Below are 11486 nucleotides of genomic sequence, written 5' to 3'. Positions count from 1 at the left end.
CCGACGAAAGCTCACGCAGCTCCGCCCCTTGTGCTCCGCCCTACGGCCCGCCGGGAGCTCCGTCCCGCCCCTCCCCGCTTGCGCCCCGCCCCTCATTCAGCTCCGCCCCACCCAGGTTGCGCCCCGCCCCGCCGCGACGAGGGTCGCCCCCGCGGGCCGGGACCCCACGCAGCTCCGCCCCGTGCGTCCTGCCCCGCTCCGCCCTGAGTCCCGCCCAGCCTAGCGTCCCGTCCCCAGTCCCGAATTGCTCCGCCGGGTGCACTCTGATCGGCCTCGACCTGTCTGGCACAGCCTATGCGATCAGCCTGAGCCCCGTGGGCGCGATCCCTGGCCGGCCGGGCAGATGCTGGGCGCGATGGCCGACCTTGCCCTCGCCCCGGTAACGCGGCAGGTCAGCGGCCGCGCCGACCCGGCCGCAGTCCCTAGCGGCCCCGAGCGCGGGCAGCCCCTGGCCGCAACAGTGGCCGAGCTGTCTGTGCTGGACGCCTCCGGGAGGCAGGTGCCGTTCGGCGCGCTGTTTCGGGAGCGCCGGGTTATCGTGGTCTTCGTGAGGGTGAGCGCAGGCAGAGGGGCGGCCCAGAGCAGGGACCTTGCGGCAGGCTGGGATGGAGGTTGCTTCTGTAGCCTCGGCTGGGGGACATCGGGTCCCTGAGAAGGTTCAAGGCCCAAGAGTGAGGTCTCCCTGGGCGTGGCCATCCCCATTGCTGGTCAGTAGAGGCTTCCGGAATACGAACTGCCCTTCTGGCTTCCTTTAATAGGAATGGAAAAATAGCCCGCCAAGCCAAGTACATTCTCCCAGCAAACGAGGCCTAAGAGCGGGTGCGGCCCAATTTTAAAGCACCTCGAGCGCCCTTCACACCTTTTTCTGTCCACCTCGAGTGGCGTCATGAGTAACAAAGTACCTGGTCTTTTATAGTTGCTAACTTGCCCTTTTTGCCGTGTTGGGATTTCAGCATTTCCTGTGTTACATCTGCAAGGAATACGTAGAAGATCTGGCCAAAATCCCCAAGAGTTTCTTACAAGTAAGTTTCCTGAGAGTGAGCAGCAGTGTGCCTTGCCTCAGGGCGACCTTGTGAAAGTCACCTGTCATTTATTAAGAAGCGAGGTGTGGTGAGTATGACACATCTCCCGAACAGGCTCTTACAAACCCGTATTATCACCTTCCCGCACATCTCTCCCAACACTTTCAAAAAGGAGACAGAGTTTAGAGATCTATTTTTGTCCTGCTTTACTTTTCTATGTACTGCCTGCTAATATGTACTAATCATAATAATTTAGATGTTAGTAACTTATTTGCAAATGTTGAATGATAATGACCAAAAGCACAAATGCTAGAAATTATTGCTATTTTATTCCCTTTATTTTTGTAATAAGAGCACTGCAAATAGTTGTTGACTATGCGAAAATACTAATATATCTTAAAGGCGAACATTTGTATTTGTTAGGATGCGCTTTCCACATTCCTGGGACATCCACATACACGCTTTTTTTCAGATACATATATGTTTGTCCCCAGGTGAATTTTTGAGTGAAGGAATTGGGCAACCTTTATAAAACTAAGATCTGTTTCCCTCAGGCATTAGTAATTGGGATGTGAAAAAGTAAAATTGTCTGATTTTTAAAAACCCTCCAATAATTTTTATTCTTTTTTAATGTATGTCTTTGGGGAGAGAAAATAATTATTGGCTATATTATTTTGAAGTTCTTTCTTGGCAAAAGACCAACTGAATTAACTGAACATTTTAGCATACATTTCTTTATTTTGATTCACACAATTTTGTTGTTTATTCCATTCTTCTAGAAGCCTATAGGTGGCATTAGAATGGAACAAAAGAGTTGAATAAGGGGGAGTTTTATAAAACATATATAATTTCTGGTAATATGTACCTGTCCTTTTTTTCTCCTAAAGGAAGCAAATGTCACCCTTATAGTGATTGGACAGTCATCCTACCATCATATTGAGGTAAAGGTATCATCAGAAATTGCGAAACCAACAGATTAAATCAGTTTCAGACATAAAAATAATTTTATTTGAACAACTAAGTATAGATTAAATTTACAAAAATAAAGATAGGTTATCATTACTTTCCTCTCTCATTTTTACTAATACAAATTCCAAATATTATCTTTTTTTAGCCTTTCTGCAAACTGACTGGGTATTCTCATGAAATCTATGTTGATCCTGAGAGAGAAATTTATAAAAAATTAGGAATGAAAAGAGGTGAAGAAATTGCCCCTTCAGGTAAGACATGACACGTCCCATCAGAAAATGCCGGTGGTGTATTTTACATTTGTGTATGTATGCATAGAGAAACGAATGGTAAACTCATAAATCAGGCTGGTTTTTAGGATTCTAGTAAGTGGGCCAGATACACCAGATTCTCAAGGATTCATTTCATAGGTGTAATGACATAGAAAGCTGTGAAGTACTAAAGGAGTGAAGAAAGCAAGTTGCAGAACACTGTTTTTGGTTTGATTCTGTTTTTGTGGAAATAAAAACCATTTTCATAAAGATCAAGAGTATGTATATGTGTGTGTAATGAAAAAGGTTTTAAAAGATACTGCCCATGCTTACCCCAAGGTATAGAAGTTAGAAAAGTGGCTTTTGTGCTTTTAACAGTGGGAGTACATTTTTTTTTAATGTTTATTTATTTTGAGAGAGAGATAGCGCATGTGTGAGTAGAGGAGGGGTAGGGAGAGAGGGAGAGAGAGAATCTCAAGCAGGCTCCACGCCATCAGGGCAGAGCCTGAAGTGGGCTTCGATGTCTTGAACCAACTGTGAGATCATGACCTGATCTGAAGTCAAGAGTTGGATGCTTAACTGACTGAGCCACCCAGGCACCCCTAACAGTAAGTACATTTTACTTTTGTAATTCAATGAAAAAATAATATTGCTTGAGTTCATATATTTTGCTACTTCAACACCATAGCTTTGAATAGTCTGTGTTCTTTAATTGATGAAATCTGTTTTCATTGAAGCCCAACTCAAAGGGGCCCTTCAAGCAGAAGTTATTGCTTCCCTCATTGTACTTTAAAAGCACCTTGTACTTTATTATATACTCTATTAGTGATTAAGGTGTGCAGATACTATGGTTATTTGAAGAATTTGAAATTTTATTCATTGTTATGTGGTCCATATTCCCTGCCCTTAGCACAATTCTTTATAATTAACAGAGCTTCATCAGCTTTAGGTGAACCATTGCTGTGTTTTAGGTGGAAAGAATGTGGCTTCTAAAATGCCAAATGAGAAGGGGTGCCTGGGTGGCTCAGTCAGTTAAGTGTCCAACTTTGGCTCAGGTCATGATCTCGTGGTCGTGAGTTCAAGCCCCCCGTTGGGCTCTGTGCTGACAGCTCAGAACCTGGAGCCTGCTTCAGATTCTATGTCTCCCCTCTCTTTCTGCCCTTCCCCTGTTCTCTCTTTCTTTCTCTCAAAAATCAATAAAAAATTTTTTTTTAATTAAAAAAAATGCCAAATGAGAGAACTCAAACTCAAATCATTCACTCTCAAAAAATATTGTTGCGGGGGCGCCTGGGTGGCGCAGTCGGTTAAGCGTCCGACTTCAGCCAGGTCACGATCTCGCGGTCCGGGAGTTCGAGCCCCGCGTCGGGCTCTGGGCTGACGGCTCAGAGCCTGGAGCCTGTTTCCGACTCTGTGTCTCCCTCTCTCTCTGCCCCTCCCCCGTTCATGCTCTGTCTCTCTCTGTCTCAAAAATAAATAAACGTTGAAAAAAAAAAAAATATTGTTGCGCTGTTGTCAGTAATCCCCACTTTGGTGGATGCTCCCAGAAGAACAGTGATAAACAGCCCCTGCCATCCTGAAACTCATACTCTTCTCTAGGAAACAGAAGCGAACAGCTGATTACAATTTAAGGGCTTGTACTAGAGAACATGTAAGGAGAATATCATTACCAGAAATATGAGGGCAGAGAAGAATCTGGGAAGGCTTCTCCAGAGGAGGTGTCACCTAAGCCCACTCTTTTTTCTTTTTCAATTTTTTTTTATGCTTATTTTTTTTGAGAGAGAGACAGACAGACAGAGCACGAGCAGGGGAGGGGCAGAGAGAGAGGGAGACACAAAATCCAAAGCAGGCTTCGGGCTCCAAGCTATCAGCACAGAGCCAGATGCAGGGCTCAAATTTGTGATCTGCAAGATCGTGACCTGAGCTCAAGTTGGACTCTTAACCAACCGAGCCACCCAGGCGCCCCGCCCCGTAAGCCTACTCTTAAAGGAGTTAGCTGGGTGAGATGAATCTGGAGAAGGGTGCTGCTGACAGAAAGCACATGCAAAAGCACATGGGCATGAAAAACTGTGGCCCTTGGAGAAGTGCAGATCCCTGCATCACGCCAGAGTCTAGGAGCCAGTTGAGGAATTGGTGTGAGCCAGGGGACAGGTGTTGGCCATTTCAGACTGGGTCTGGGGTGACCAGCCAAGGAGTTTGGATTTGCTCTGGAGTCAGTAGGGATGTCACACAAGCATTTTAGGTAGAGAAGTGATAGCCATGTGTCCATTGTGGTGGAGTATTTAGAACTTGCCAAGCCAGAGCCACTGATACAGTTACACTAGGGTGTAGCAATAGACTAGAAAGAAGTGCTCGGGCAGAAAATGGAGATGAAGAGGAGGGGATGGGTCAGGAGCTATTTATGACATAGAGTTGATACGATTGCTTTACTGATGTTTTTTCAAAAAAGCAACCTAAATTTTATTAAAACTAATAATGAGCTATCATAAACAGAGTTTACTATTTCCTTTTTTCTCCTTGGTATAGGAAATTGTAATGTATAGATTGTGAGCCTTACTTATTGGTAGACTGTTTTCTGTGTCATAATAGTCCCAGTGTGTGTAAGTTCTGTTTATCATTTAGCACTTTAGATCTAAACTGTGAGCTTCATCTTAATAACACCTCACCATTCGCAGGCACAATAAAAATACAGAATTGCAAAGAAAACAGATGAATTTGAAACAAAACTTATGCTTGTAGTTATTAGATAAGGTATATTTAAATTTTTTAAACTCTTCTGACCTGTGTTAAAGTACTGTATTTCCAACCAGAAAACATTATTTTCTCATAAGATCATCTTTTACAAGTTCATCTCTGAAAAAGCATAAGTCTCAGAATAGTCCTACTTGGAAATTAAGACACTAAAAAATAAGATTATAATTTTAAATTAATGGACATTTTATAAAGACAAAATAAGAAAATAAAGCCCTTACATGCCAGGAAATAATGGGTTTGTAAAAGACTGAAAAACAGGAGTTTTATACATATGAACTAAATTCAAATGGGCACAATTAGATCGTGTTTGAAGCAAAGACTGTCGAATTCTAGGTCATGGAATCTCCTTCAATTGAATTTCTAAAGTTTCAGAAATATTAAATGACCCCATCTTTGGACCTGAAGAAATAGTTTGGATTTCTGAATATTTATTTTAGATAGAGAATCCTATAAACCAGTAAACCAGTCTTTTACTCATGTCTCTAAGCTAATGAGCCTGTATTTGTTTTTTGGTAACATCAGTGTCCATCATAATGGAAACATGGAACAAATAAAAGAGTCGTAGAGATGAAGGGAAATAATAGGTATTTGGAAATACTAGGAATTCAAGCAGGTCAAAGGCAGTGTAAATAATAAGCCAAAAGCAAAACGTAAAAGGCAAAGATAGGAGAAAGATAAGTTACAAGAAGGGTAAAGAGACTGAGTCCCTTTACTCAGTGGGAGTGGAAGGGAAGTATTAGTCACAGTGGGAAAGGAGATTGAAAAACTGACAGCCAAGGAGAGATGGAAAGGTGGCTGGAGTAGCTGTTGTTACAGAGAACTCCCAAAGTCTCAGTAGCATAACACAGTAGAAGATTAGTTCTTTTTCTGTTAATTTCAAGATGGGTGTATCTATTCAGATGTCTCTCCTCCAAGCAGCAATACCAACAGGAACACAGTAGGAAGGACCGAGGCCTCTTCCATCTTGTGGTTTTGTCATTTTCAACCCAAGGCTTCCAAGAATGTAGAGGGAATATGGAGAATCACTTGTGGGAGGTTTTAAGGAGTTGGCCTGGAAATGGCCCAAATCATTTTATTCAGGGGTTAGAACATAGTCACGTGGCCATACGAAACTGCCAGGAAATTTAGCTGTGGGCCCAGAAAGAGGAAATGGGTTTTGCCAGCATATAATAGTCTGTGCCACAGTGTCTCTTGAAAAGGAGTGTAGTTACTTATAGTAGGTGAGAGACTCAAAAAAGGATAAATGGGGTATTAAAAGGGAAAGCACTGGGGCGGCTGGCCAGCTCAGTCAGTAGAGCATGTGACTCTTGATCTCGGGGTTATGAGTTCGAGCTCCATGTTGAGTGTGGAGATTACTTAAAAATAAAACCTTTAAAGAGAAAAGGGAAAGCACTACCAATTTGAGAAGTCTGTAGCTGACATTCTTCTGTGGCATTGGGATATATCATGACTTCTTCCTTTAAAGTAGTAGTTCTCGATCAGGGGACATTTGGTATTGTGTGAAGACATTTTTGGTTGTCACAGCTTGGTGAATGGTGCTATGGCATCTAGTGGGTGCACAGGGCAGTGATGCTGCTGAACATCGTACGTTGCACAGGACAAAGACTTGTGTGCTCCAAAATGTCAATAGTGAAAGGCTGAGAAACCTTTCCTTGAAGGAAGAAAAAAAGACAACTTGAAAGTAAGATAACACACAAGAAAGAGAATGTTTTAGAGGGGGATAGGCAAAAGTGGGTGAAGGGGACTGGGACTTAAAGGCTACCAGTTATAGAATTAATAAGTCATAGCAATGAAAGGTACAACATAGGGAATATTGTCAATGGTATTTCAATAGCTTTGGATGATGACAGATGGCAGCTACACTGTAGTGAGCACAGCCCAACTACAGAGCTGTGGAATTGCTGTTATATACCCCAAACTAATGTACATTCTGTGTCAACTATACCTCAGAAAGAGAGAGTGAATGTTTAACAGAAGTACTAACATTATCTTCTGATATCTAATTGAATATAAAATGATAATATCTAAAGACAATTACCAATATTTCAGGAAAGAGTCCCCATATAAAATCAAATGTACTCTTGGGAAGCATTCAGAGCCTGTGGAGGGCAGTGACTGGCCCTCTTTTTGATTTTCAAGGAGATCCTGCTCAGCAAGGTGGAACCCTCATTTTAGGTCCAGGTAAGCATCAAAGTGCAATTCCAGCAGTATGCTTTTTGTGCCTTTTAGAAGTTAAGAGGCCACCCAGTTTCTTCATAAAATAGATACCATGTAAAAATGGCAATTTGACTTGTAATAGTCACCATTCTGTGCTTGTAGGGGTCAGGGGGCATCTTTTGTTTTTAAAGGCTTCTGTGTATTTTGTGTCTGTTTATTGGATGTAATGTGCCCATCATTCTGTGCCTCAGTGATTTCAGTATTTGAGATAGGAAAGTCAGTGGTGGTTTGGTGAATTGTATATGGCTATAAAACTGTTTAAAAAGTTCATGGAGGGGCACTTGGGTGGTCCAGACAGTTGAATGTCTGACTCTTGACTTCGGCTCAGGTTGTAGTCCCAAGATTGTGGGACTGAGCCCCGCATTGGGCTCTGCACTGAGCGTGGAACCTGCTTAAGATTCTCTCTCTCCCTCTCTCTCTCTCTCTCTCTCCCTCTCCCCCCCCCAGCCCCTCTCCCAGCTTGTGCATATTCTCTCTCTCTTAAAAAATAAATAAAAATATGGGGCGCCTGGGTGGCTCAGTCGGTTAAGCGTCCAACTTCAGCTCAGGTCACGATCTCACGGTCCGTGAGTTCGAGCCCCGCATCGGGCTCTGGGCTGATGATGGCCCAGAGCCTGGAGCCTGCTTCCGATTCTGTGTCTCCCTCTCTCTCTGACCCTCCCCCGTTCATGCTCTGCCTCTCTCTGTCTCAAAAATAAATAAACGTTTAAAAAAAAAATTTTTTTTTTAAATAAATAAAAATAAATAGGGGCGCCTGGGTGGCGCAGTCGGTTAAGCGTCCGACTTCAGCCAGGTCACGATCTCGCGGTCCGTGAGTTCGAGCCCCGCGTCAGGCTCTGGGCTGATGGCTCAGAGCCTGGAGCCTGTTTCCGATTCTGTGTCTCCCTCTCTCTCTGCCCCTCCCCCGTTCATGCTCTGTCTCTCTCTGTCCCAAAAATAAATAAACGTTGAAAAAAAAATTAAAAAAAATAAATAAATAAAATAAGAAGTTCATGGAAGTGAACATTTCCACATAGGAGAAAATCCTCAAGCTTCCCCCCCACCCTGCCTTTTTTTTGGGGGGGGGGAGGGGGCGTCAATAGAAGAATCAATCCAGTTACTTATATCTAATAAGGCTAGAAGACTTGCTTAGTGTCAGAAGGCAAGTCAGCTCATTCAGTAACAATTACTATAAGCCACATAGTTTTAGTAGCTTTATTGATTGGAATACCTGAAATTTCTTTGGCTCCACATTGCTAACTGGTTGACCATTGGATCTCTACCATGTTCAAGTATTGTAGTCAGGGACAGGCACTAAGTAGATTTTTCTTAGTTCTTCTTCCTCTTTGAAACTGTCCACAATAGTGAGCATAGCTTCTAAAAGTTATAAAATTTTACTTTAATAAACTCCAGATGTCTAAAAGTCTTTAGAAGGAGGCTTTTGACTGAACATTATGGCTTTTTGGCTTTCTGCAGTTAGAGTACTTTAGCTAGCTAAAACCTGTCATTCAATCTCTTTCCCTCTCTTGTGAATTTACACCAGTTAGACCAGACAGAAGAGAAGCCCTGTTTTATGAGACTGAGTCCTATAGATTATCCTCAATGACATTGAGCCATAGTTTTGGATGGCTTGTTTCCATTGTCCAACCTGTTGTGAGCCCCTCATCTCCATTGTCTCAGCATCATGTGACCACATGTTCAGGTGTGTAGGAGTGATGAGCACACGGAGTTCATCACTGGAACATACTCAAGAAAGAGAATATTTTGATACTCTCTGCTGGAAGGAGTGTAGCTCCTCTAAGGAAAGAGTTGGGTGTACTTATTTACACAAATCTACTATCACAGTTAACCCAGTATTTTGTCTTACTTGATAATAAGCCAATTCATGATATTAAATCTACAGTAATACTATAGACAACAGTTAAGTATAATGCAGAGAACATGCCTCTTATAATTAATCATGAGGGTTGATGGAGGAATGTGGGGGGGGGCGGATGGACTAGATGGGTGATGGGTATTAAGGAAGGCACTTGTGATGAGCACTGGGTGTTGTATGTAAGTGATGAATCACTGAATTCTACTCCTGAAACCAATATTGTACTATATGTTAACTAACTAAAATTTAAATAAAAAGTTGAAAAGAAAAAACACACATGCAAAGAATTACAGAATTTCAGCTGTAGGTTGAAATAAAAAAAGCTAATCTAATGTTTTAAGTTCAACATCTGGCTTTGAGTCTAAGAATCAAAGTAAAAAGACCTAGACCTATAAATTATGGGGCTTTTTTTATTTGAGCAGATAAAAGGTTTGTTGTGGAGGTCTTAACAGTCTCAATGCCCTGCTTTTCAGCCTCTTTTGGTCTCTAGTTATAATGCAGATAGCCTATTAAATCAGTGTTTGAGAATGAATTTTTTTTAAGCAAGTGATTTATTCCATTATTACATTTAAGAAACAGATGTGATTTTCCATTTGATATCTATGTTCTGTATTGTTCCTGTCTGTTTGACAGGACATTTTATTTAATTACATCTAATAAACCCTAACAGAGGTTATAATTTAAGAATATTTCCCCTTAGATCTCATAAAACATTAAGTATCACTCTTATTTAACCATAATCCTTTTCATCCTTTATTACCTTAATTAAAAATTATTACAGCATTATATAGAGAATATTATGAACTCCAGGCAATTAATTTTTCCCTTAGGATTAATTAAAAGTTGCTTTTGCTTCCTTTATTCTAATAAGCAATAAATCTAATGAATAATACTATATGCCAACTTCTGCCTTTTATTCTTACTCTCTTCTAGGTAACAACATCCATTTTATACACCGTGATAGAAATAGGTTGGATCACAAACCCATCAACTCTGTTTTACAGCTTGTAGGAGTTCAGCATGTGGACTTTACAAGCAGATCTTCAGTTATCCATGTGTGATGGTATAGACTCTTTATCACTTTCGAATGGACCCTTGGGATATGACCTGAAATGTTCAGAGTGTGGTATCCTTGTGCAGTGTCTCACTTGTTGGCTTTTCCCAGTCTTTGAGGAGTTATGAAAACATAAAGAGACCATGTACTAGTTGAACTACATACTGGGAGGCATCAGTTGTCAAAAATGTTATATATATTTATAATTCTATAGCTTTTAAAGTTTTATGTAAAATAAAATTTTATTTATATAAAATAAAACTTTAAAAGCTATAAAATTAGAAATACCATTTTTTATTTTACATTATGGTATATCCATTCAATGAAAGTTTTTATTGGCCCTAATTCTTATGAAGAACATATAAAGGGAAAGGTAAGCAACTCAGGACCATTTTATCCAGTGAAAAAGCAGGATGTCAAATCCTGTAAATAATGTAATCATATTTTTATGTATATGTTTATATTTTTGCATACTTAGGAAAAAAGACAGGATATAAACACACCAGGTTATTGCCAGTAGGTACCTCTATATGGTAGGATTACAGTATCTTTATTTTCTTTTCCATATTTTCCTTTATCTCCTAACTTTCTATAATGAGCATGATTCATTTTTTTAGCCAGGAAAAGTTATTTAAAAATTATATGAAGAATATATTCCTATATAGGAAGCTTCACAAAGTTGTATATAAATGCAACTGTCTACATGTTTCCATCCACATTGCTTTACTTAGAGTAAATATTGCAAACCAAACCTGCATAGCCTGTGTTCAAAGCACCTTGTACCACACACACAGTATCCATTTCACTAGGATTTGGCGGGGGGTGGGGAGGTGGAAAGAGTAAAAGGAGAAAAAAATGTTTTATATATTTAATACATGTATTTAAAATATGGTTCAATATGCTTTTTGAAAGAATTTTAAGAATTGTTTAAACTAAAAAAAAACTTTGTAACTTAAATGTACACTGGTTTGCTTGCCAAATTGCTTTTATTTAGTGTACTGTTATCTTTTATTTTTCTAGAATGTTAATAGGTTTACTTGGGAAGTGTCCCAGAAATTCTGATGAAAAAAGTACAGCAAGATCAAAATCTTGGTAATTAGTAGCAAATATACACTGCTTTGAACTTATAAACTTTTATATCAAGCATATGAGGTCACACACACAAAATATATTTTAAGTATCCAAATATTTTAATGTACATTCATGTATATATACATTAAACAATCATGTTTTTAACCAATAAAAACAAAATTTCTCATGACATTTAAAATTAAGCAATTTTGTGCTATTTTTTATAGTAAGGGTCTTCCCTTTACCAGTCTTCTGGTGACCCAGATCCCTTTGCTGATTTTACACTTAAAACTGCT

The 11486-nt window shown here is 40.3% G+C and overlaps 1 protein-coding gene across 3 annotated transcripts; it reads left to right on the top strand.

The window, feature by feature from the left end:
* Positions 1–254: 254 nt before the first annotated feature.
* PRXL2C (peroxiredoxin like 2C) lies at positions 255–10328 on the top strand. 3 transcript variants are annotated; one of them, XM_047103225.1, is made up of 6 exons: positions 255–553; positions 954–1022; positions 1910–1963; positions 2137–2242; positions 7043–7174; positions 9999–10328. In XM_047103225.1, the coding sequence occupies exons 1-6, from the start codon at positions 344–346 to the stop codon at positions 10124–10126; spliced, it is 699 nt and encodes a 232-aa protein (XP_046959181.1). In that variant the 5' UTR covers positions 255–343; the 3' UTR covers positions 10127–10328. The 3 variants fall into 3 exon arrangements, with proteins under 3 accessions (XP_046959181.1, XP_046959186.1, XP_046959195.1); XM_047103230.1 differs by lacking the exon at positions 1910–1963; XM_047103239.1 differs by lacking the exon at positions 7043–7174.
* The last annotated feature ends 1158 nt before the right edge of the window (positions 10329–11486 follow it).

The sequence above is a fragment of the Lynx rufus genome, unplaced genomic scaffold (genome assembly GCF_022079265.1).
Source record: "Lynx rufus isolate CCGP_SWC_20201006 ecotype Redwood Valley unplaced genomic scaffold, mLynRuf1.p SCAF_10, whole genome shotgun sequence".
NCBI lineage: Eukaryota > Metazoa > Chordata > Mammalia > Carnivora > Felidae > Lynx > Lynx rufus.
The sequence above is the reverse complement of the archived record's forward strand: the minus strand, read 5'-3'. Positions and strand labels throughout refer to the sequence as shown.

Bases quoted from the DNA above. Each gene is read 5' to 3' on its own strand.
- PRXL2C (XM_047103225.1), top strand. From the start codon at position 344: ATGCTGGGCGCGATGGCCGACCTTGCCCTCGCCCCGGTAACGCGGCAG. The intron at 1,964-2,136 runs GTAAAGGTATCA...ATCTTTTTTTAG, and splicing joins CATCCTACCATCATATTGAG to CCTTTCTGCAAACTGACTGG. The intron at 2,243-7,042 runs GTAAGACATGAC...CCAATATTTCAG, and splicing joins TGAAGAAATTGCCCCTTCAG to GAAAGAGTCCCCATATAAAA.